The sequence below is a fragment of the Thunnus albacares genome, chromosome 24 (assembly GCF_914725855.1).
Source record: "Thunnus albacares chromosome 24, fThuAlb1.1, whole genome shotgun sequence".
NCBI lineage: Eukaryota > Metazoa > Chordata > Actinopteri > Scombriformes > Scombridae > Thunnus > Thunnus albacares.
In genome coordinates this window covers 8,875,484-8,902,280 of record NC_058129.1, presented here as the reverse complement: position 1 = coordinate 8,902,280, position 26,797 = coordinate 8,875,484, and the positions used below count along the sequence as shown (strand labels likewise).

The 26,797-nt window shown below is 43.0% G+C and overlaps 1 protein-coding gene across 9 annotated transcripts in view; it reads right to left on the bottom strand.

Moving 5' to 3' along the window:
* pard3ba (par-3 family cell polarity regulator beta a) overlaps positions 1–26,797 on the bottom strand; it is a 164,951-nt gene that overhangs the window by 10,737 nt on the left and 127,417 nt on the right. For 8 of the 9 annotated variants that reach the window (XM_044345430.1, XM_044345431.1, XM_044345432.1 and 5 more), the window contains 2 exons: positions 23,397–23,508; positions 3,554–3,630 (listed from right to left, as the gene is read on the bottom strand). In XM_044345430.1, coding sequence (XP_044201365.1) covers positions 3,554–3,630; positions 23,397–23,508 — 189 coding nt within the window. Of the gene's footprint in view, positions 1–3,553; positions 3,631–12,194; positions 12,354–23,396; positions 23,509–26,797 lie in introns of those variants that run through there. The other variant, XM_044345434.1, reaches the window with a different exon arrangement.

The following is a 26,797-nucleotide window of genomic DNA, read 5'->3' as shown; positions in this document are numbered from 1 at the left end:
GTTTGACACCTAAAGCCAGTGTGATTCATCCTCTGGGGACCATGAATTCATGGCAATCCATCCAAAAGTTGTTGAGATATTTTATTCTGGACCAAAGTGGTGGACCGGCTGACTGACATTACCATCAACACAGCCAAGCTGCTATCATGGCTAAAAAAAACAAGAGGCATGGTTCTAGAGGGGATAGGACCAGTCCAAAACAGACCCAAGGATAATAAGAACTGATCCAGAGACTCAATATAATTTGGCCCGACTCGAGTCAAGTGTTTGTTCTTGGTTACTAGGAACTCAACGGACCCTTGAAGACCTCAATCACTTGCACACATACACACATCTTGTGTTCTTGTCAGTGGATCAACTTCATTGTCCAGATGTGACAAGAGCTTCACGATGCCAGAAAGGTCCCCTGACCGGAGCCCTCTGCTCCTTGACTCACTGGCCATGGGCTGCACATTAATCAGCCAATTATCAGCCCCGGCCAGCAACGTTGTCTCGCCAACCTGGCCCCCTAATCCAATCACCTTGGGGGAGTGGGTCAGGGGGTGCTCTGATTGGATAACCCGGGGCTGGGTCGCCGCGCCCATGACCTGCTGCTTTGAATTGGTAATGATGTTAATAACCTCCATATGGCCATGTGTGTGTGCATGTGCGTCCCTGAGCTGGAGCCTATCCGGAGGCTGAGCTGAACCCCGGCGTTAATGGCCAATGGAGAGGGAGGTAAGAGCCAAAGTAGCACTATCACCCTCCCTGGGGCAAACCTCTCCACACTGCCACTTCCAGCCCTCTTTCCAAATCCTCTTTCCTTGACTTCAGCTCCTCTCGTTGGCTGCCGTGCAGTAGCCCACGGCGCTGAGTCTCAGGCTGAGGTCTACTTTCTTTCCATCAACACAGCTACTTTGGCATCCGTTCCTACAGGTCCAAAGAAACTCTTGATTTGGGAAATGGGAATAGCCACAGAGATCTTGGTTTTCCAATACACTGAAAAAAGTAAGTAGGTAACATATAGTATTCCTTACGGCTACTAAGAGTCCAAATCACTTGAACCTATGGGGAAAAAAAGATGAAACTCCACCAACACTCATATATAACAAACACTTCATACTTGTGTGCTTTCGTTAGGAGAACTAAAATGTGCGTGGACGTATTTACACTTAGACAACACTGAAAGTGAAATATTCCAATGCCTGCCTTGATTCCGTCTCGATTTCATCCGCATCCTCCTGACTCTTACCTCTCCCTCTACGCTTTCTCCATATGCTCCCATCTGTGAGGTGCTTTTCTACATCTCCTGTTCAATCCATGCACACACTCACACTCGCACTCACCTCCTTCACTCCCACCCCTCCAGCTGCAGCCCCAGCCGGCTCCACACAAAGGCAGGCCAAATGTATGCTAATGAGAGCCAGGCCAATGGTGGAGCCACACTCATTTTGAGAGGAAATGGCTTTCAATAATGGCGGCCCCCGGGGGGATTTTGCACAAAGTTCAGCTCCACTTTGAAAAATGCATTCAATTCACTGCGGTGTCTGCTCTCTCTTTTTCTTCTGTTTTTTTCCCCCTCTATGAAAAAAAAAAAAAAAAAAAAAAAAAATTCCTGGAATATATTTGTGTCCCCTCTTCCTCCTCTCGCCTCTGTATTTATGCTAGGGGGGAGTTGGAGGAGTTTTTGGGGACTGAGGAGTTGTGATTTATCTTCATAGAAACATCAGGAACAAGAACACCAACATGTGAGTTTGAATAGTGTTCAAACTCTATCGTCTCACTTTTCCTCTGCCTTAAGTTGCTCTGGCTTTTGCTTTTCTGCTGAGGCAAATATCCCCAAAAGCATGTTAACTGTACCATATGCATTTTAAATGATGATGATAACGAAGATGATATCCTGTGGGTCTTGGGCCTAAAAATACTTCAAAGAGCGGATGAACAACAGTTAAAAAACTAAAAATTTCTTGAGGTAATGAACATTATTTGAACCTGACTTGTTATCTTCACACCTAATCATATCAGCCAGACTTAAATCTATCCAACATTTAAGCCAAAACCGGTTGTGTAGTTTCCAGATACATTTTCACATTTGAAATCCTGTTTTATATCATCATTCAGCAGAACTAGGAAGAGGCTAGTTTGTAATATGTTGGAATACACAGTTTAAGCATGAAAACAACACTGAGCTGCAACTAATAATTATTTTCATTTTCAATTATTTTTTTCCCAATAATTGTTTTGTCTATAAAATGTTAGCAAACAGTGGAAAAATTCCCATTAGTAGCTTTATAGACATCTTCAAATTGCTTATTTTGTGCGACACATGGTCCAAAACCCACAGAGATTCAGTCCACAGGGATATTACTGTAGGCAGCAAATCCTCACAAATGTTAAGCATTTTCTTGCTTGAAAAGCGACTCAAACAATGAATCGATTATCAAAACGAATGCAGATTGTTTCTGTGGAAGTGCTAATCGGATAATCGACTAATCGTTTCGGCAATAAAATGCAGAATGCTACTCTCAACTTTCTTTTCTGCCAATCTGAATAGCTGTGAGGATTTTCAATTTTACGGACTTACTTCGCTATTCTTACAGAGAAACTTGATAAGTAGATGGTGTGAACTCTGAAGTTTTTTTTGTGTGTTACTGTACATAAGTATAGTTTGGGCTGAGCTGTCAAAGGTCATCACAGTCTACCTCAACCTGTCTGTCTCCATAAGAGTTTGTCTCCACAGTTATAGTTGGCTTATCTCTCTGTCCCTCTGCTGCTTGGTCATGTCCCTCCTCCTCTCTTCTTCTCTCTCCCAGATTCTCAGTGTGCCTTGTTCTCCCCTGAGCCAGTGCTGATGTCTGTGCTCCCTGGTGCCTGTCATATCAGGAGGCGCAATAACCCGTGAAATGACTGTTCTCTTTTTCTCACTCTCCTCCTCTCCATCCCGGTGTCCCCTCTTTTCCCCTCATTCTCCTCCTCTCACTTTCCTCACACCACGCAACTCCACGCTCCACTTAGCTGTTGGGGCCGCAGACGTCGCGAAGATGACGTTTTCTCAGCATGTGCATAAACACTCGTGTGCACAAGATATGTATGTGAGCTGTGGTACTGCTGGGAAACACTTATATGGTAAACAGGAGAGGTATGCGTGCGCGTGCATATGTGCCTACTTTGACAAGAGAACGGTTAAACAAACAGAAGGAACATGTGCAGTTCTATTAAACCCACACAAGAGGTTATACATCCTTCATAAGAGCAAACCATCCTCCGACTGTGTGTGCATGTGTATGTGTGTGTGTGTGTGTGTGTGTGTGTGTGTGTGTGATCCTCCTGCCTGTGCCCTGCTCTCTGGAGAGCTGATCAGTCCTATTCCTGGGATGAGTAGACACTCCCAAGGCAAACACTCCAGATTTAATTATAAGCTCCAAAGAGGATTAGTCTGTGCCGTGTGCGTGCGTGTGTGTGTGTGTGTGTGTGTGTGTGTGAGAGTGGGGGAGACACAAAGGGAGGGAGTGGCTAGAAGTTATCCCTTTATTTCCTGCACACACACACACACACACACACAGCGCGGTCTCACCTGGAGTGTGTGGGGTACTGTCGTTCCAACTCTTCATACTGGTGTGCGGGTCGAGATTCGGCTCCTCTGGGTGCCATCTGTGGGGAGACACATGATAAGTAATGTAAGAATGGAGAGTGAAAAGGACCCAGGTTCAATCGCTTTAGAGTCAAAATGCCTTTGAGCAAGGCATTGAACCCATACATCCCCCACTGGAAGTCGCTCACATGGAGAATGAATGAAAAAATGTACACGATGACGTGTTTGATCTATTCAACAACAGCTAAAACGTGGTAATATTTCAGTTTAATGATAATTTAATGCTGTGAATGATCTAAAGCACATATGTGTTCGCGTGCAGCCTTGTGGTTTGACTGGAAACAAAAGACAAGGAAGGGAGGAATCATGGAATGCCCCACATGTGGTAACATAAACACAAGCAACCACATATAAGCACTGCTCCCCTCTGATGAACATATGTGTGTATGGTTCATACAAACACACCAGTCACATGAAAAAAAAAATTACATTTTGAGTAGGTTTTGGATAGAAGGTTTCTCACTTTCACCCACACACAAACACACCAGGAAGTGATTGATTAAAGCCGTGTCCATGCTCAGGCGGATAAATCTGGAAACCCTGTTTACATGTAAAAGCGACTTAGCATTTTCAGGCCATTTTCCATCCACGCTGAAACGGCAAAAGTAGTAGAAAACCAGCTAAATCTCTTTCCACTTCTTTCTGTTGGCAAACACGACGGTGGATTACAGGCATCATGTGCTAAGAAGTTGAACAGCCGGGGTTACTCAGTTTGGTCTCGACAGGATAAACCTCTGTTCTGTCGCCTCCTACTCTGCATGATTACTTACAGACGGGTGACAAATTAAAGGAAACATCTAACTAAATGAGTGGAGAAACATGACAATCGAGCACCTATGGGAGATTTGTGGCATAGTGGCATAGATAATGAGCGATCAAGACAAAATGTAACAGCTCCAGACTGTGTAGACATACATATACCCTGTTTTTTGAAAAGCTGCATTTTGGCAAGTTTTGTTTTCAAAGTGTGGATATGGTCTAAGGTTCCAACAACACAAGGGGCTTAAACAAACCATCCCTGAGGGAACAGAAGATGAGGGAGGCGGGGGAGTAGACAGAGAGACAGAGGGGGAGAGAGAGAGAGCATACAGTTTCAATTATCTGTAATCTAGGTTCTGAGCTCTGAGTTTTCACATACAAACACAGGCTGTTTACTCAAAGGACATTTCATCGGTCAAACACACCACATGCCATTGTAGCATAACATGTACACATCGGCACGTTGGTCAAATACACACCAGCGGCCATATGCACGTTCACTGACATGCACATGCACATATGTACATAAACAGGCACTCAGAGGTTTGACAGAAACACACATGGTAAGAGACAAACAGTCATACGTTTGATCCCAGCTATCAAAGCGATACTAACACCCACACACAGAGCATTTAATATCACAAACACACACTCTATGAAGAGTCTAAATGACTCCATGCATGATCAGTCTGTTGCTCTGTTGTTTTTTTTTTTTTGCATGTACATATGAGTTCAAACTCATTTTGCATGTCAATGCAGTGGCGGCGCATTACCAGATATCATTAGCATGTCTCTGTAATGTAGGGAGCTCTAATGTCTCTGAATGGGAGCCAGGAAGTGAAAGCACATCAGAGCCATGGTCGGGGCAAGGCTGCTGCTGCTCCGCTCACTAAAATGGCTTTGTGCCTGTGTGTGTGTGTGTGTGTGTGTGTATGTTAATATTATGGTAGTCGAGGAGGGCAGGTGTGTCTTTGTCTGCAGGTTTAATATGACGGTGGGAAGTGAACGCTCCATCACTGGATGGCAGTGTGTGTGTTAGGTAGGGGACATTATGCAACGAGATGCATAATGTGAGGTAAAGGGGGCATTAGTCTCAGCAAGGAGCTGGGACTCAGCTGGAAAACCTTCTGTGTGTGTGTGTGGTGATGTGTGTGTGTGTTGAGCAAGGCATAATACATCTTCTGAGTATGAAGGGGGAAGGAAAAAAAAAGAGGGAAGAGAATGATGGGGAGAGGAGGAAATGTGTGTTTAGATAAAATGGGTAAAATTCTTTGTCCATTGATTGTATTAACATAACAGCCTGGAGCCATAGGTCTAGATGATCCCTTTATTAACTCACACACACACACACACACACATACACATTATGGATGTCTGTCATATGGATGCTTTTCAGGCGGAAGCCCATTTCACCAAATTAGACGGCTAGCTTTCGTGCCAGATGATGTGCCTTGAAATACTGCTGTGGTGTACACACGCACGCATACACACACACACACACACACAAGCAACTAAACAAACACACAAAACAAGTCTCAGTCTCACCATGGCAACTGGTAAAACAGCAATATGAAATTCATCCAGGTTGGAGGGAAAATGCAGCAGTCAGACTTCTGAGGAGGCGGTCATTGAGCAAAGAGCCTTGTCTTCACAGCTCCTGGAGGTGGAGTGTGATGACACACACGGGGCCGTAGCCAGGATTTTAGAAATACTGAGATCATGAGGGGAGTTCGGGGGCATGTCCTCCCCCTAAGAAAATTTGGAATACTATAGTATAAATCTATGCATTTGAATGCATTTTGAGAGTAACAATCATCAATTAGGAAATAATGTCAGTGCCAACACATAGATGAAAATTGGCTAGAATCCCACATTAATCTCTGGTGGGCATGCTTTCATATATTCAAAATTAAATCTGGAAAGATGATTATATGATTAACAAGCCTAAACAAGCTGTTCAGAATTATTGCCCTCGATGATGTCACAAGAGCATGAGGTTGACAGGCGGATCAGTGCAGCATCAGCAGTAATGCGGACGTTGTACCGGACCGTTATGGTGAAGAAAGAGCTGAGCCAGAAGGCAAAGCTCCCAATTTACCAGTCAGTCTACGTCCCAGCTCTCACCTATGGTCACAAGCTTTGGGTAGCGACTGAAAGAATGAGATTGCGGATACAAGCGGCTGAAATGAGTTTCCTCCAGAGAGTGTCTGGGCTCAGGCTGTGAGATAGGGAGTTCGGACATCCGGGGGGAGCTCAGAGTAGAGCCGCTGCTCCTTCGCATTGAATGGAGCCAGCTGAGGTGGTCTGGGCACCTGGTTAGGATGCCTCCCTCTGGAGGTGTTCCAGGCACGTCCAACTGATAGGAGACCCTGGGGCAGACCCAGACCACGCTGGAGGGACTACATATCTCCCCTAGCCTGGGAATGCCTTGGGATCCCGCAGGAGGAAATGGAGGGCATTGCCAGGGAGAAGCATGTCTGGGTTTCCTTACTGACTATGATGCCACCACAACCTGGTCCCAGACATGCAGCCAAAAATGGATGGACCTGATGTACTGTAGCCTACAGCCCAGTGTGCAATTTTTTTTTTTTTTTTTTTTTTACTCTTGGGTGTGGGGTAGCCAGGCAGGGACGGAAATAATTAATTCTAAATTTGGTGGTTGCTACACCCTCCAAAAATGGTGTGTTCAATGCAATGGAAGAAAAGTGCTGGAAAAATTTTCACTTGGAAAATTACAATTTGATTCAAACTTCTTTGCAAAAAAAAAAAAGACTAACATGTTCCACAGATTCAAGGTAGTTGTATCACGTTGTTGAAAAGATACATAGACCTAATATGTCTTTAAATTAAAAATATACCAATACATATGTCCTTTAAAATAACATAAAATACTGCAAATGTGATTCTTATTTGCAATAAAATAAAAACAAGAGGTATTTCTCATTATTGATCAATGAATTATAGTGATAAATGAGGTATCACCCAAGACATGAGGTAATAATCACTGGACACACAACGATCTATTGTAAGACTCTGATACATGAAAGCACAGCATTAGAGAGCAAAAGGAATTAAGAACCAGAAGAGAGCGACTTCTCTCTGTGAACATATTTATTTTGGACAATGACTATATGCCCTGATGTGATCCTTCATCAGCACAAACCTCACGCAAGGCCCAGCAAGGGCCACTTTTGGAATAGGTGATAACAGACAGCGTGACTGCAGCAAGGAAGGCTAATTGTTTATTGAAAGTTGCTGCTGTGCAGTATAACTTTATTATAATGTATTAGCATATTTCCCACTGTGAATATTATTGCCACTGAAAATGTCAGAGCAGAAACTCCTGATTTATTCTGTGTGCAAAAGTTTGGACATGTCACGTTTTGAAAGCATACAGGTCAATAGTTTGTGAGCCAAGATCATGAACACAGTTGCTGCTTCTGTTCCTGTGGTGTAACTCCTAGTTACTTGCTCTGAGTGTGTAGGTCAGGTGGAATACAGTCTGTGGAGGGCTATAGCCAGGCCTATCATTCTTAAATTGTCCACATTACCTATACCATATTGGTAAGGCCAGTCATGTGTGCTCTGAAAGTACAACTTGTATTCAAACACAGTGTTGACTGATCTTGTAGTAGTGTTGCTACAGCTGAAATATCAGCTTGTCTAGTTAGGTGAGTAAGGCGACTAAATACAAGAGACACAGTATTCTTTTGCAGTCCAGCCATGTTTAATAAGTCACTAAAGCATATTCATACTGCTTCCCCGAGCTCTGCAGCAAGAGGAGCATCTTGAACAGCTCACACGAACACTTTATACTTTCAGCCTCCACCCAACACAACTGTCAACACAAGCACCTCGTGCGCAGTCACACTTCTGTCTGCAGTCACTTGTTTCCTCTAACTAGACTGCCTGTCTTGCACAGCTTTCCGGTCTTGCGTTTACTTCCCCTTTTCCAACGATCACTTTTTTTTTAGAATCAGGGGAACCATGGATCATGAACTTCAGATAACCTTGTCTCTTCTTCTTTCCCAACAGACGAGACACTTATTTAATCTACACAAACAAGGTGCGTGACATCTTACTTAAAACAGAACAATGTGGTTACAGCATATAAAAGGTCAATAGAACAGATCAATAGAGCATCATGTTCTTTTAAAGGCAAAATTGAGCAGTTGAACACACTTCTACACTGGATTGATGATGAAAGTATTAATACAACAATATAGTAATTTCTCCAACAGTACACCTCTAATATTTTTTCCTCCACAGTTCTGCTCTGCTGGCGAGATGATGCCAACCTTTGTTCACAACACACCATACAACTAAGTATTTTTAGCAATTTGTCACTTTAACATTTTAAGAAAAATATATATTAAAAAAATTAAGAAGACCCAGAAAAAAAACAGAGGACATGACTTTGGTGTTCATGCCCTGATCCTGAACCTGGTGGAGTCCTATGCAGTACTGTATGTATCTACAGTATGTCTACTCTGTGTATGTGTATAGTTATCAGTAGATAATGTCTTGAACAGACAGAAACTGACAGAAAGCCAGATTCTCACTGGACTACACGCCAGACCGCAGTACATGCACACATAATAGGGAATTTCCTATTTCTCATGAGAGTCATGTGTTAAAACTGTAAAACTCAAAAGACTTTGTTAAAGTCTTGAGTTCACTGCGGTCGTGTGCGTGTGCATGCGTTTGTGTGTAATCTAAACCCAAATCTTACAATCAGCAGATCTTCAGACTGCTTTTAATACATTCTCATCAGGGAAAGCAAATGAGCTTAAACACATCAGAACAATCTCTTATAAAGTGTATAATTGTGTTGAGTCGTTGCGTACGCCGCAATTCACCAGCTGACAAGCGCTCTGACAGAATGCTTGGCGTGTGTGTCAGTGTGAATGAGCAGAAAGTCACTTTTCCATTTTTCCAAATTAGAAAGCTATGCCTTGACAGTGCCAGATGATACGCATTGGAACACTCACACATACACACACACCAATCAACTAGAGCAGCACAGCTGTCGCATTCATCAGAAAGTATTGCCGGAGCTCAGGAAATGAATTTCTTGGAGCACTTTTGGCTTTGCTGTAAATTTGCGATGCTCATATTTACAATACGCCTCAAATGAGAGTCCAAGTGCTTTGACACAATGCCTAAGCAGCGTTCTTATCCTGTGACTGAGATGCACAGATTCGCCTTCTCCAAACCGCTTTCCTCCGCTGTCTTTTTCTAAACGGCATAATTAGCCTCCTGTATTACGATCTCTTTCTCCTTCCATCCATCCTTTTCTTCTTCCCTGTATCCATCTTGGATGCTAATTAAGCATGTGTCTCAGTGTGGAGCCTCTGCCTGGCACCCCATGCCCACCTCCTGTTGGCAACCTCACCCCCCGTGCCCCGCATCCCGACTGGCACGACGAATCTACCCGATATCTTTAGCGTAGACGGGGAAAACAGAGCTTTTATGAAACAATGACATCAGGCTGGTTCGTGGTAGTTCAGTTAAGAGGACTACTTCCTGTTGTCTCCCAACTCATTTAAATATGGCTGACCACTTGATATAGGTGTGAAGTTGCATTAAGTATTTTTATTTTGTAAGACAACTTCACAATCACAAAATAGAGGAGACGGTCCTTCCAAGAAAAACAACACAATAGGTCATAATGTCAGTCGCTCAAAAACTACATGTAACTATGATCATCCCTAACCGTAACCCTGCGGTTATTATTGTAGCCATGACGACGAGGGTGCCCTAAATTTAAGGATGTAGTAAGTTAACCCCACACCACGTTTCTCTATGCTTAACAAAGTGATCATTTTAATCCAAACCATGATCTTTCTCTAAACCTAACCAAGTGGATTTAGTGGCTTATCCTAAACAGACCTTAACCACAGTGTTGTTCTTGGTAAAATTCCAAAATGTTCTCATGAAACGGCTCGTTGGCATAGTTACCAACTAATAGCCAAGTAATACTCAAAAAGTTCAAGGCACCGCTTTCATGCTAGTCGGGGTCAGCCCTTTGGCACACAAGATTATGCCGTATTAGGAGGCTGTGTGTGTGTGTGTGTGTGTGTGTGTGTGTGTGTGTGTGTGTCTCAAACAGGAGGCTCTCTTGGCCCCCCCAGTGTACACTAAACACTCCCACACCTGGACCCTGCTCACTCTGAGCTCGTTAGCAGCAGATGGTACACACACACGCCCACTGACACACACACAGGGACCAAAGGTTACACACTCTCAGACTGGAATGCAGTCTATTTTGGTAATAGGCCAATCTGCGGGTAATTGTCTTCATTGTTAGTGTTTGTTTAGGCCTCAACTCTTGACCTTATAGAATGGCTTTTTTTACATTTACATACAGTTGGGTTCAGACTTTGACTGGATGTGTGTGTGTTTGCGGTTTCATCTTTCCACGTGAGGATGTAACAGGTAGCGGGTAATGAAGCTCATTAGTAGCATTACATATATTAGAATTCACGAAGCTATCGCTGACTTCTATCATTTGGCTCCATGCAGACTACTTTATCTGTCCAAATAAGCTCGCTCTGCTTTAAATTTTCAAACCGTTTACATAAACTCTAAATGGATTGAAGGTGTTTACATTCATCAAAGCAAGAACACGCTCAAAAGAATGTTTGACACTCTGTGGAAAATGCACTGATGTCACTGGCTCCGAGTGGACAAACATTCACAGACAAAACTTGCTGATTTGTTTAGTTGACTATTAGCCACAAACATTCTGTAATTGGATGATTCATATCGCCCTTTTCAAGAAGACATAACATGTGCGGTGGATATGTAAAGCACTTGTATTATTGGGTCATCATTCTTTGTTAATAGAACATAAGGTTCCATGTTAATCCAACTACTGTCCGGGGGCCACAAAAGCCAATCAGTGACCTTTAAAACTTCTGGAAAACAGAAAATAGAAATAAATTTGATGTTAGGAAGGAAGCATGCACATGTTTGTATTTTGTTACCCATGAATCTCTGTAATCAACACGCATCCTACAGTAAACCTATTCCGTGTGTGTGTGTGTGGCCATGGCAGTGGCCATGAGGTGTTTATTTACCAGGGTTGTGTCCCTGTTCCTCTTCCCCCTCTGTGGGTTTGTTTGCCCCCCCCCCCCCCCCCCCCCCCCACTGTTCACTGAAATAACATCCAAATACCCCTGTGAGTGTGTGTGTTTGCATGTGTGTGTGTATTCGGTTTCATTTTTCCTTCTCCAGGTTATGATGCCCCCGAAAAGTATGTCATGAAGTGTGAGAGGGAGTTTATTTTTTGATACGACGGTCATCATAAAAAGTGTGTTTATGTGTGTGTGTGAACCTGGACACAGTCTTGATGTTTGAAACTGGGTCCTGCACACACACACACAAGCTGCAAAAACATCAACACAACCTCCGACGTCCCCCCCCCCTCCGGTTCTGTCCAGTCATGTGTATTCTGAGATGGCATAAGCTCCACAGCACAGGTTATTCAGTCTTCTTCCGCAGCCACAGATTTGTAGATGTGGGGGTTGACACCACTACCAGTAGTGGCTTTGATGAGTGACTCAGGCTCCTCATGCACTCAAATGGCCTGCTGCAAATGTCGTGAGGTTGATCCGTTTGACCTTCCGATACTTTGATGGAACTCTTGCCAACCGCAGAACGTCAGAGTGACTTTAAAGGGTCTGTTCATCCGTTTTCTGACCTAATTCTTGGGGTATCAATCCATTCAGGTAAGTTTAAGTTAATTTGCTTAGGTTTTGAGATTTCTGACTGCACCACAATATAATGCAGAGGTACAGCTGCCTAGAAACCAACTTTAATTCTCTCTACCTATTGCAATTGAACTAGGAAAGATGTCTTTATCAATGCAGGATGCAGCACATGCAAATATTTGCATGCCTCTCAGCCCACTGGCCCATGAGGTCCCTTTGCCTCCATCCAGCCATCTGCAGTGGTTTGTCTGTCAAAAGCATAGTAAATGGAGAAGTATCTAAATGTATGTCATATAAGATTTCCTTCTCTTTACAATGAAGTTGCCTGTTTCATATCCCAGTTTCTCACTATTAAGGCTCATGAGGTTCCACTTCCTCAAAATCCTCTACTAGCTGACACAGCACTTTTTACAGGACACTTTCATGAGAAGAAATATCCAGATCCAAGAAACTTAGGATTTCCTTCTTTAGGTGAGAACACTTGAAATTGTGCAAAAGGCTCTCGGGAGGTTTTTCTCTGTTCACGTGGGAGTCAAAGTCTTCGATGGCTCGTGAGATTCCACTGACTGATAGTGATTCCTCATCTTGCAAAGAAGAAGAAGTACCTGGATGTATCTACTGTCACTTTAAACCTTTCCGGTTTTCCACTGGTGTTTTAAGATGTTTTAAGATACAAAAAGTAAAGCAAGGAAAAACTGAAATTATTTAGGATTCCAGGGTTTTCCAGTGCAAAAATACTACATGATTTAGCGCATGAATTAATTTCCTTTACTTGGTATATTGGTAAGTTATGACCACAGTGGAGACACACACACAGCCAACCCTACTGAACCTGCTCTTCTTAAATCCAAACACAGACTGGGGCCACATGCATAAATGACGCGTAGACACCATGCATATGTCATTTCCTGCACATAAACTGGTATTTATAAAGACAGAATGTGTGGTGAAAATGTGCTCACCTCATGCTTTCTTTAGACCAGGCGTACACATGTTTTTCTAAGGTGATCTGAGGGTGATGTGATGAGGTGGAGATGAAATATAAGATGAGAGATGGAATCTTTTAGTAAAACACTGACTATGTACCATGCACACTGATATTCCACTGTTATTCCAAATATGACATTCCAAATTTGATACGGGTCATGTGAACAGCATATTCTGTCTGGATATTCCGAAGTAGGCCTTATTCCGAATGTAGCATTTTCCGATTAAGATATGTGGGATATGCTGATATTATTTCTAGTTCTGTGCGTTGCAACAGTTTGCAAGGCTGGGATAGAGATGCACGACGGGCTGGTTGTGCAACGCACCCCCCTGCACAGGCAAAATGACATACGCTGGAGCGAGGAAGGCACACAGAGGAGAGGAATGAGAGGAGGGTGGAGAGATGTTCAGGGTGGGTGTGTCTGTAACTATAAATTTATACTATCAGTCGTATCAATATCACTTATAAATATCAGTATATCATATCTCACTAATGTTTTTCACCTCGCTGGTTTACTTCACTGCCTGTGGAGATCTTGTGATTCCTGTTCCCACTGGAGCAGAGGGAAACCCTCAAGACTCTCTGCATGTAAACTGGAATATTAGTGGAATATTCATTTTGATTAATTATGTAAACAGCTTAGTAGGAATATTGCCTTTTTCGGACTAAGGGCAAAAACGGGAATATGTAGTTCACTGTTTGTTTAGACTGATAACCAGCTGCACTGATTGTTTGATTCATTTTATCATTCTTTAAATTTACATAGAAGTCAATATTTTATTTTGTTGTTCATTTTCTTTTTTTTTTATCCTTTGTTGTGACACATCTTGTAAATTCGGTTTAGACACGAGAGCTACAAACTAACCACTGAATACATTTCTGAGATATCACTGTCGATGATGGTTTATAGGTCCATGTCATGAATTAATGACATGGATGCTATAAAGAGCCTCACAGCTGCGGGTAATGACAGCTGTTCCGGCTTTTGGGGAACCTCGCCAGTGCAACACAATCTGTGAAGCGGCACTTCTTCTTTCCCGTTTGTTTCATTAACAGGTGTAAAGGCTGCTGGAGCAGGCGGCAAATTGATATGAAAACGACTGGTTAAGGGCGTGTCTTTATCCGTTTATGGCTCGTTCTGGGAGTTGAAATGAAGCTGGTGTACGTGCGCCCAGTTTCATAATGACAGATTTATAAAACAGAACCATGCGTATGCACAACTTTATAAATCTGACGAAAAAGAATGCGTATGCATATTTTGTAGCTTTGTGCGTACACACAGTTTTAGTCATGAATCTACAGAGTTTTATGCATGTGGCCCCTGGTGTGGCGCTTTGAAGTGAGATTGGGCACGAGGAGGAGAACAGGAGATTTCTATCAACTTGCAGACAGATCACACTCTGCAGTTTGCCCGTAGGCCAGAGACAAGCTGTGGGGATAAAGACAGACACCAAATAAGTCCCTGTAGGCCTTTGTCGGCCCAGATGGGGAGGAAGGAGAGGTGGTAGAAAAAAAAATAAAAATCCACGCCCAGTTGCTGTGCAGCATTGTAATGAAGTGACTTAAAACAAAACAGAGGAGAAAGGAGAGGAGTGTGTTGAGCCTCAGGGAAGAGCTGGAGAGACAAGGACAGAGAGGAGGTGTCCGTGGATGGAATCGCTCATTGTGACTTTGCAAAGAGCAAAGGTGCTATAGTGTATGTATGTGTGTGTGTGTGTGTGTGTGTGAGAAAACTCTTGATAGCAGTGGGTAGAAACATAATGCTGGAATGAGATGTTCACTCTTGTCTTCGTCTCCCAGGGGTGTGAGCAACAGTTTAGCTTGCGCCTGTGTCTCAGCTTGTGTTTTTGGAAGACAGTGGAAGAGGAAGTGCTCCCGTGTGCGTTAATCAAACAATGAGATGAAAACCAAGAACAGATGATGTTAAACAACACCGGTGGTCAAAAAGTACAACATCATGTAGTAATTATGGAAATTAATGAATCTGAATTCACTGTCTATACAAACTCTTTAGTGATATCAAAGTTGGAAAACTGTATTATGACAGGACCTGTTGATCTTTAAATGTTATACTATAATATACACGTCCGGGAAGCATCCTGAGAGCAAAATACCAGGACTGAAATCAAGACCACTCAGCATTTTTGAGATGCTGTTCATAGTGAGAGTCATCTGTGATGTAACTTCACTCACTCAGTACAGTTAGAGAAGAGAGAATTTGCCACAACGTAGCATTATCTGTTCATTTAAGTGCTCGTCTAACATGAGGATACTTGGTTGCTCCATGACAAAAACACACCACTGGAAAAAAAAAGCATTACCTGCCTATGTAACTGACAGTGCACAATGTTGTGTCTTTATGGGGAAATGACAGCTGACTGACAAGTCCGGGAGGAGAGACCGGTGTCTGAGACAAGACCGAGATCGAGACAAGTCGGAGATAACAGCAAAAACGTCAAGACCAGACACGAAATAGAGACTCTGCAACTTATGCAAATATCCACCTAAAATCTATGTTTGACTATCACCCGTAGCAACTGAGCAGACTTGGTTGTGAAAAGATTGTTGCCTCCTCATTGATGGAGATCAGTGACTATGGCATCGATTGTTTGTTCACTTTAAAAAGACCAATGGTTACCTTTTCCTGACAAGCAAACTCTTGCGTTTATGAGGGTAATTACTTTCTTCTCTAAACCCAAGTGTGACTGTCATTCACATCCTGTTTTGGTCTTTAAAGCAATTTATTATCTAAATGACAATTATTTGGAACAGAGGAGAAGTCGAGGCTGGTTTTAGAAGTTTCCATGAATGTTTTGATATTTCTATTCTGCTGTGAAAATGAGTCAACACTGCAGTCCTTTTACTCATTTCAAGCTGATAAAAGCTGCTGTTCTCTGTCAAAAAGGAAATTACTTATATTAACTTTATAAACACACATCACACAGACTATTGTCGGCCACTGTGTGCAATTTGTTTGGTATTATTTCTAGTGCATGCTGGGTAGGAATAAATGTTTTTGATCCACACAAATGGCGTAAGGTAATTTCACTTGTTTCAAACTCAAATCAATTTATTTACAGAATATTCATGAGGGATCATTTCCTGATAACGTGCTTTATTCTGGAACATTTCAAGGTGCGAGGAACAATTAAATTTGCATTGCAAAACATGGAATTATCTCAACTCGCTGGCAAATATCTTATCCTAAAATGAGAGTGAATATTGAACTAAATATAAGGAGGAACAATCTTTGCAGCACGGCTTTCATTTTATAATTATCACCTTAACCCTGACATTAACAGAGAACAGCCTGCTGTAAACTGCTCTGTCATTTTCCTCCCAGCCTGTTTTCCAGTAGCTGGTCACAGTAGCTTGTTCGGGGTTATTCTGGGTGTATGATCCAAACACTAACTTGTGGTGGGGCCTGTGTAATTAGACGGGCCAGAATAGCGCTGAGCCCGGTCCAGAGTCTCAGGAACAGCCTTTAATCAGAGCAGGCTTCCACTGTTGCACAGGGTTAGGTGGATAAGGGGTGTGTGTGTGTTGTGCGATGGCGATCTCAGAGGGGGTCAAAAGGAAACAAAGATCAGGGGACTGCATTTCTTGTAATTACTGAATTGGGTGTGTGTGCGCGTGTGTGTGTGTGTGTGTGAGAGCTGCCAGCCTGGATTTGGCTGAAGCCTCCTGCAGCGAAATGAACTCTGAAAACAGTTAGTTTGGCCAAAGCTGAGGTTTACAGCCCTTTGATGGTGAGTGAGTGAGTGTGTGTGTGTGCATGTTGCCTTTCCCTGGTTGTGTGTTTTTATGCGTTTATTACCTCTTAAAAGTCTGTTATAAAAATGTGTGTGAGCAGATGTTTGCACATATGAGTTTGTGTGTAGTTTATGGGTTGGTAATCATGTTCATTCGTATGTACGGCGTGTGCACGTGTCTTGTGTGTTCATACGTTGAGTGCACGTGTGTGAAGTCATTTTAAAGAGTGCATTATATTTCTAAACTTGTGAGCACGTTTGTGAAAAATGGAAAGAAGGGCTTAATCCAACTTGCTTGGTGATCCAAGCACTACAGATGCAGCTTTTCCCATGGGGCTTTTGTGTGTGTGTGTGTGTGTGTGTGAGTGTGTAAGAGGAAAAAAGTGAGACATACAGAGAGAGAGGGAGAGATATTGACAAATGGTGTATGCTAACCAGTTATATTCTCTCTTTCCTCATCAAAATGGTGCAAATCAACACACACACACACACATTGCGCGCACACACACACGCAGGGCATATGCTAACCTGATTAACACTAACATTAGACTAACATTAGTGCAGCCTCCTTCAGAGAAACACCCCCGGACCAGCTGCTCTCTCTCTCTCACCTTCTTCCATATGCAAACTAGCAGCTCGCCCTCCCACACTCACTCTCTCCAATTCATCTTCTTTCAGACATCCACATTTTTTAACTATTTATTTGAGAAACTTTCTAATTAATTGGACAGAACAGAATGGATAGAGAGAGAGAGAGAGAGAGAGAGAGAGAGAGAGAGAGAGACAGGTACATCGGATGGAAACAAAGAAACAAAGAATGACAAAATCAATAAGGAGTAACAAAACCTACTTTAGCTAAATTGTGCTAACAGGGCAGGTTTTGCAATCAAATAACATTAAGCTTACTGAAATATTGCGACGATAGCCTGACTCAGCGATGACCACCAGCATAATTATTAAAGGGCCCGAATTTAGCGATTGAGACCAAAATGACTTGCTGAAAAGAAACTATTGACTTCTAGACAGAAGATGATTCTTTTGAATGGGACTCAGTTGGAGACAGCATCTTGCGGCCGCGGTAGTCGCCACTTGGTTAATCCGTAGATAGAGGGTGCAGTCATGAAACCTAAAATGTTAAAATATAAACGTCTTTTCTTCTGAGTAGTAATTTTTTTCCCCAAAGGAACACAGAACATACAATTTACAAAACAAATCTGTAAACTGTAGCAGAAATAAAAAAAAACCCCATGCAATTTAATGTCAGTTTTTATCCCTAATTGGAAATTTCCTTTCCCCTCCCTTAGTAGAGATCTAACATCATGCTCAAGGACGCTCCAGCAGGGCGGATTCTTGCCTCGGATGCAGACGGTCTCTCTAGCCACTGAGCTACATTTTGCCACCTGAAACCATCAAGCGCACTTCTCTCTCTCTTCCTCCCCCGCATCATTCCTTCAGTCGTTTATGTCAATGCCTCCATGTGTCTGTCAGTTTCTCCATCCCATCTGTCTCCTCCTTGTGCCAATCCCGCTCCCCCTGTTAGATGTACTTTCTCTCATCCTTCCCATCTTCCCCCTTAGGCTCCTTATTTGCTTCGACTCTGCTCCGTTGCTTTGTCATGTTCGCAGTGTCTCTCTCTTTTTTTTTTTTAACTCTTTCTCATAAACACATATGTTCTTTCTTCCTCATTTACTTTCTGTTCCTTTGACTGGCTGCCTTGCTGCCACTCCTCCTCCCTGTTTCCGAATTCCCCTCATATTCTCTTACTTGCTCCCCTCATTCCTCTCTCCAATTTCTCCCCCCCTCAGGTCCCCCTCTTGTCTTTATAAGCAGCTTTTCTGCCGGGCTACACCACTTTCGTGGCAGCTTCCCCAACAGTAGGCGCACAGCTGGACTAGCTTGCCAGCACATCCATTACACCTGCGCTCTGTGTGAGTGTTTGTCTTCGGTGAGTGAGCCTGAATTGTTCACAGCAGAAGGTGTGTGTGTGTGGCACTTGTCAGGTGAAAGCAGTGATGGTCAGTCACAGGGGCACAGTGGGAGCAAATGAATCCCACCAGTAAACAAAACCAAATATCAATATCTAACCGCAAAAGGACCTGCGGACACGTTTTTAAGTTTACAACCACATTTAGAAAACGTGCTGTTGATAATAACTGACTTTATTTCTAACACCGCTGCTTTTAGATCAGTGCGAGTTGAGAGATGAGTAAGTGTGCATTCATTAGGACTGTGGGCGCAAAAAAACCATCGGGGGCTTTTGCCTGTGGGCATGAAAGCACCCCGCACAGATCACCAGCGCCTGTATGTGTGTGCACGCGTCTGTGAGAGTGTGTACAGGCCATCTATCACCGTGACAGGCTGGTGCGTGTTTACTTAATGATGTGGGGTTTATTTATGAAGTGAAGGCTGACGTGTGGGAGGGAGAGAAAAAGTCAGAGAGGGGGAGAGATTGAGACAGCCTGAGGATGTGACATTAAAATATCATCAAGGTGATGGATGTCCGCACACACAACATTAGAGAGAAATACAAAAAAAAAAAAAAAAAAAAAACAGCAGTGCAACGGATGACAAGTCGTATCTGGACTTGTGTGAGTGTCTCTCTGTGTGTGTTTTATAATGACTCTGAGTGTACTGGAGTTGTGTGTGTGCGAGACTTATTCTCAGGCGTTGCATGTGTGGTTTTCTGTGACTTCTGTGTTCATTAAGGTGTCACATATGCTGCCACTGTTGTTTACGACTCACAGGGTAATGAGTTGAAGATAAGATGCATGTGTTGTGTGTGTGTGTGCGAGCGTGGGTGTTATTCCTCCTATACTGTGCGCCTGTGTGTATGTTCCAACACCGGGTAAACAAGATTCTGGTTCACTGTGGTGTCATTTCGCTGACCATGCTACACCAGCACATGAAGTATACCGACATTATAATAAACATGTCATAGACATGCAGTCAGGAATAGAGTAAACAAAGACGAACAGCGTGGTTGATGTCAAGATTCCTGGATATTCAGCTGTGTCAGTGGAGGTGAATAAGTGATCCTGGTCATTGCATCAGCTGTAAACACCGGTGTGTCCAGTGATAACCGCTAGGGGTCAAATAGGCCAATTGTGAACAAAAGAAAGAAAGAATGAATACATGAATACGTGAGTGGGAAGATTTTGTTATTAATGCAGTGATTCCCTTCAGGGCAAAACAAAAATCATAAAAACTAAGACCTTAAGATAATGTGTCCAGAAACACAAAAACATCACAGAAAAATGAATTAACTTGAAACAATCCTTGTAGCAATTATATTAAATCTAAAGCATTTACATCATTTGGTGTAAGAAAGGGTCAACATCACTTGAAGAGGGATGGCAGGTAATTAAATTCACTCTGTTTGCCAGATGACGTAAACAATTTAAAATGAAAAGAATAAAAAAAATTACAAAAGGCACTCCAAACTCCGATTTTTCAAAATGTGGTCGCCACGAACGGAACTAAACAGAGAGAACAGCAACACTGGCAGCAGCATGATGCCGCTAATTAACGAGCAGCCGCGGCTGAAAAGAGAGGCAATGCATGTCATTTTGCACCGTCTACCATCAAAGGACTAATTTTTATATTCTAATGAATACGTTGCACCGTGCGATCAGAGCTGATGGCCTGTACACTTGGCAATCCGACAGGATCCGGATAAGGCTGAATATGATTTGGAGTCGGCTCAACGTGCATCCAGGGTCGATTCTTGGATACTGTTTAAAAGTCAGGATATACTATATTTTTTATTTGTCTAACTCACATGAGACAAGAGTACTCCAACTTTACAGAAGTGCAATCCTAAATTGCTAGAGTATCCCTTTAAAAAGGTGACAGACTTATTTAACAACTGCAGCAACGTACCAAACTACTGAATAAAAAAAACTACAACAACTAATTGTATCTGTACAACAACAATGTGGTGTCTTGTGTGAAAAGTGATTCCCGACTCATCTTATAGAACAAAGAAGTCTATAAAAAGAAACCGCTCATGTACTTTTGTGGCTTAATTGGCCATCAAGACATTACAGAGAGCCTATCATTAGCATATAGGGAAAATAGACAGAGAGAGTGGGACAGTGTGATTGTCATAATTACAAGTGTGACCTATCCACAGACAGGGAACATGGGGGGGAGATGGTCAAATTAGAGACAGATAGACAGACAGAGACACAGAGGGAGAGGGGTTAGAGGAGAGAGATGAGGAAGGGACACGGGAGTCCTTTTTGAAGACCAGTTTCAACAGCACTAACACACAAAGTGTCACACACACACAAACCTGGATAAATGTGGCTCGCCTCACACCCACATCCACACACACACACACACACAACTCCACCTCCAGATCATGTAGATAGACGACCGCTGAGAGAATAAACAGAGACATGAATAGATATTGTAACCAGAGTCTTTTATCCCTGCTTTTGTTTATGTCAGCTTCGGTTAGTGTGTTACCCAGGATACTCTAGCTCAGGAGAGCGAACGGAGACACACACATACACACACACACACACACACACTCATCTTCTATTTCAAACACACGTAAACCACTCAGAGAGTAAGAATGGTGCTCCTGGCCTTCTGTGGAGAGCTTAGAAAAACCTTTTTAACCATTCAAGGCTACAGGAATGGCTGAGAGTAAAAGAGCAGTGCGGTGTGGTGGCGGCGGCGGAGGCGGCTAAAAGGCTGATCGCACAAGGTCGAAGCGAGCGAGCGAGCGCCGCGCTCAAGTGGTCTGCATTTACACTATTCTCATAGCGCACGGAGAGAGAAAATAGGCAAATGTGTGTAGAGTAATGTCCTAGTGAATGACATGAAGGTGAACAGACATCAAGATAAAAACACAAGTGATGACTGAATAAATGTGTTTCTGTCCATCTTATATATATATATATATATATATATAGAGGTAAAAGTGTGTGTGTGTGTGATTTCAAGAGCTTTGTGCTGTCTCACTTTTTGGTGTCAGCTACAATATTGTTGGTGCTTTTTTAAAACTTATTTTATGTTATTTACACCACGTTATTTGGCAGATCCAAAGATTTATTCCTTTTTTATCTAAAATACATTTGTTCTCAGTGGTTTGACATGAAATGATCTTTCCCAATCATCACGTTGTGTTTCAAAACAACATTCCATTATCATCTTTTCTCTATTTTCGTACCTGGGATGCTTTACTGTTTTACTGTTTCTACTCTTCATCTATGTATGTGTGCGGGTGGTGTGTGTGATTGTGAGTGGGGTGTTTCATTATCGGGCTCCTCAGGGGAGAAACCCACTGCTGTGTGTTTTTTTTTTTTTTATACTGTGGACACCACTGTTTCTTTTTTTGGGGTGAAAAATAACAATCAGATCGGAGGTTGCGCCTCACGCATGCTGCGCTTTAATTGCATCAGACTTTCTGTACCTTCTGAGTCACGACGACGAAACCGCGGCAGAAACACATGCTGCGGGGACGTGTAATGAGTGACGAAGCCCTTTGGGCCCCTTGAAGAAAGCAACCGTGGTGTGTGTGTGTGTGTGTGTCTGGGAGTGCCTAATGAAGACTGGTTGCAGGGCTTCATTGCTCAATAAACACGGACTACAATAAGCGAGGAAGCGAGCGCAGCAGGAGGCGGGTTGGTCAGGTGATTGGATATTGGCGATGCTGTCAGTAAATCCATCCTGCATTTCCCAGATACCTCCGCTTCTCTCTCTTTGCTCATTTGTGTTATTTAATGAAAAATAAATCTAGCTCGGAGGAAATGTCTCCGCAAATTGCTACGGCCAGATCCAGTGATTCGGATTCGGATCAAAGTGTGATTTTCTGCATCCTTGGGCTCGCTATTAAAAAAAAATCCCATTTTAAAATGGCTGATAAATGGCTATTGATTTCCATGGCAAGTATGCTGAGTTCGGGAGTGTACGGAGGTAAATGAAATGATTCCTCAGGCTGGATCGATACAGGTTCAGAGACATTTAGCAGTGCAGCTTGGTTAGGAGAGGCAACTACAGTGAGGGATTTCAAGCCATTGTTGTTCTTGCCAAAACGAGAGAGAGAGAGAGAGAAGAACAAGGGACAAGCAGACAAGACTATAAGAGACGAAAAGGGAAAAAAATGGAAAGTCAACAGGATGAGAGAGAAAAGAAAGGGAGATGGTTGTGGTAGAGCTAAAAGAAAGGTTGGATGGAAATGTCACCGGTCTAATAGATCTCTCCATAAACTAAATGAGGAGGAGAGCGGGCGCCGCCTTGGTGGCACACGGCACCTCAAAATGTTAACAAGAGAGCTGAAAATAGCCTGAGCGAGGCGCAGGGGGAAAACAGGCTGGGCTGACAGGAGCACTGGAGTTCTCTGGAGACGAGTACGCATACAGGAACAGGCGTATTTCTTTCATATAACGTTATAATCTTTCTAAACTGCTATCCAGATCAGGTAGTGGGGTCTTGCTTATGTCATTTCATAGCTGAAAAAAAACAGAACTGTAGATGTATTTCCTGCTACAAAAAATTGGTCATCAAGTCTATTTTGGATTCGAACACACTCATACACTCACCCGGTTCGGGTCGTGCTCCAGGGCTCTGCGTCGTGCGTTGTCTAGCTCCTCGTAGGCTGGAATGGCTCGGGCCTGCTGGTACTCCCTACGCAACCCCTGGAGACGCTGATCACTGCAGAAAGACAAGGGAGGGAGGTGTGAGTAATGCCTTATATATGGTGTTTCTGAACCAATTCCATGATATAAAAGATGTTTGTTCCCCAATAAATGCTTATTTTTGAAGAAGCAGGGAACGAAAAGCCAGGTAGAACATGCTACATTCAACTTAAGCTTTGGTTAAATCCGTCGGTATTCTTTGGCTTCACAGTGACAGCCCTTGACAGTGCATGAAGACTGACAGGCAGGCAGATAAAACCCACAAAGTACTGCCTCTGAGAAGACATCAATGCTTGAACTGAACTTTCTGCAGCTGACAGAGCGAACCAAGGTGGAAATAGTGGGGGAGAAAAAAAATGGGAACAGAAACAGCATAAAAACATTTGATGGATGTGCTTTAGCACTTAAAAGACGCACAATGTGTGACGGATAGATCGACAAGTAAACACCAAACTAATCCTGCTGAACCTGACCTTTGCAGAGAGTGACCAAAAAGGTGAAAAGGAAGAATACCTCAGCAAAGAGAAAAAATAAAAAATGGAGGGAAAATAGTGCCGGTAAGGAGATAAGAACTGAGGACAGAATGGGGACAAAACTTAAGAAACATCATCATGCTTACTGGACCTTAATGCTAGATAAGCTACACACACCTGAGTGTACAGACCTGGTCACACATAAACAAGGGTATGGATACACACAAAAGGCAGCAGACAGTGCTGTCATTTATCTGTGTTTACTGGCTGCATTGGAAACAGGTATCTAATATTGACACTGATATGCTGTTGGGTTGCTATTTGGTCCTCAGGAGATACAAACTGTATAAAAAAAATATTCAAACAGAGAAAGAAATGTAATACAAATAGAAAAAAGGCAAACTTTCCAACCTAGCTCTGCATCTGTAAAACTCAAACAACTACAAGGCAAGGCAGAGACTGTTTCACCTCAGACACTTTATGTCTATACTGAGGAATCTCTACTCCTGCACCATCAAGAGTGTCCTGACGGGGAACATCACTGCCTGGTACAGAAACCGCACCGAAACAGACCACAAGACCCTGCAAGGTATGGTTTGTTTGGCCGAACATACAACAGACGATGTTTTACCCTGCCTAAAGGATATTTATACCAGGCGCTGCAAGAATAAGGCTAGGAGAACCATTAAGGATCCCAAACACACAGATAACGGCCCCTGCTGAGGTCAGAAGAAGGTACTGAATACAGCAGATCAGCACTGAGAGGCTTAGGAGGAGCTTCTACCCTCAGGACACTAGGATCCCCCCTCCCAGACATGCTCATATATTTACTACCATTCCTTCTATTTAAACTCATTTTAATGCACAAATTTAAAAAGGAAGTGGTGGGATTATATGATTACATGTGACAAATAAACTCGACTGATTGATTGACACAAGGAAAGGCCTTTGTCTGACACGTAAACACCCGCACGGCCTTCATCAAACAGGTGTTGTGCCATACATCCTAATGGTCTGACCTCCAGGCAGATATTGACCGAAACGGAGCGAAAAAGAGAGAGAGAGAGAGAGAGAGAGAGAGAGAGTGAGAGAGCACAAGAGGGCGAGAGACAGAGAGCAGATAGCGAGGTTCATTAGTGAAGTACATAGCTTACATGTTTAAGTCTCTCTTGTGACTCTGCCTTTAATTAGGAAAATCTGGATGAGATTCGGAGTGTGTGTTTGTGTGTGAAGACAACCTCAGGAATGCATAAAAGTGTGTATTTCTGTGTGCGTAGAGTTAATCCTTGTAATTTGGTATGTGGGACACAGTGTGACAGTGTGGTTGTGCCTGTGTATACGTTCCTTGATTTAATGCAGCTTGCATCTATTCAACTCGGTAGGGACAGAAAGCTGAGTCATACAGACTTCTGTGCCAGTATGTTGATATGCAAAGTGTCGCTATCGTTCTACACAAATGTGTGTGTGCGCCCCTCATTGCAGACTCCCTGCTGACGCTCAGGGCACAGAAATTTCAATCCGGACTTGCTGCCATGAGGAAAAAAAAAAACTTTTCCGAAAGTTTCTTTGGTGCTATGAAACGCCAGCGCAGATGCTTCTGTTTTGTAGAGACGGATATCTGAGACGGCATTTGGCCTAGCGCTGTGCTAATTGTTGCTTCTTGAAATTGGTTTAATGGCTGGTTTCAACACACAGCTAATCAATATTAATCTCTGTTCCTCCTCAAGTGCTGCGTCCTGCAGACAACCTTGCCGTTAAGATATTCGCACTCCCACTCGCACACTTATTACTTGCGTTTTGTTTTTTTTATATTACTCTCGCTTTCCCTCTGTCACCCACCAGCCCTTCTCCACATCACAAAACAAACAAAACAGACCCTCAGAGGATGGACGCACGGAGCCAAGTTGAGATATTTTTGTTTCATGCTACCCCTCTTCTACAGAACCCATTAGCCAATCCCAGGGCCCGTAATTAGTGCTGTCATTTTGATTGAGCGCGCGTGTCGCTCTCCAAATGAAACAACACTGTAATTATCTCATTATGCCGCGGCCTCCATCACTGACAACGCCAAATATTATCATATTAATGGCTGAAGACAGAGGCTGATTCTGGATAAAACATTAGAGGCGTATAAAGAGGGGGGGGGGGGGGCCTTGAGGTTTGTTGAGTAGCAGTTTGATGGGTTGACAATTCAGCGGCTGCTTTCCAAAGAGAAGCAGAGGAGGTAGAGACCTATGCAGAAGTGTGTCTATATGCCTGCATGAACACACACAACCACATGCCCTATCCTATACATATATATGTGTGTGTGTGCTTTGAGAGACAGGTAGGCTCCCTTGTTGTCATCATCAGCTAATAACTGCTGCTGTCTGCAGGCCTGTGGCCAGTTGCATAAACACAACTGATCCAAGCTTTAGTGGTCCTGCAATTTTCTCAATAGAGTAGTGTTATTTAAAACTGTCAGTCAAAGTGTGAGGCAAGAGAGTCAGCAGCCCTCCAAATGGACATGAGAAGCCATGTTTCTCTGATTACATGCTGTACATTTTTAACTTAACCTCCCACCGCCCACACCTTTCCAGTGTCGTTCATTCAAAGCATAGTGAACTCCCCTTATGGTAAATTGTGTAGGAAACCAGGGCATTGGTTGCTTTGAATTTCTTTACACTAATTTTTCTATGTGATGTACGGATGTCTTGTATCTCATAAGGGCACCAGGCAGAATGAGTGACATGTAAATAGACTAAAACTAATCAATAAATCAATAAAGCCTTATTTTGCTATATTAGCTCAACCACAGAAATGGATGCCACTCAACTGTTTTTCCTTGGAGTA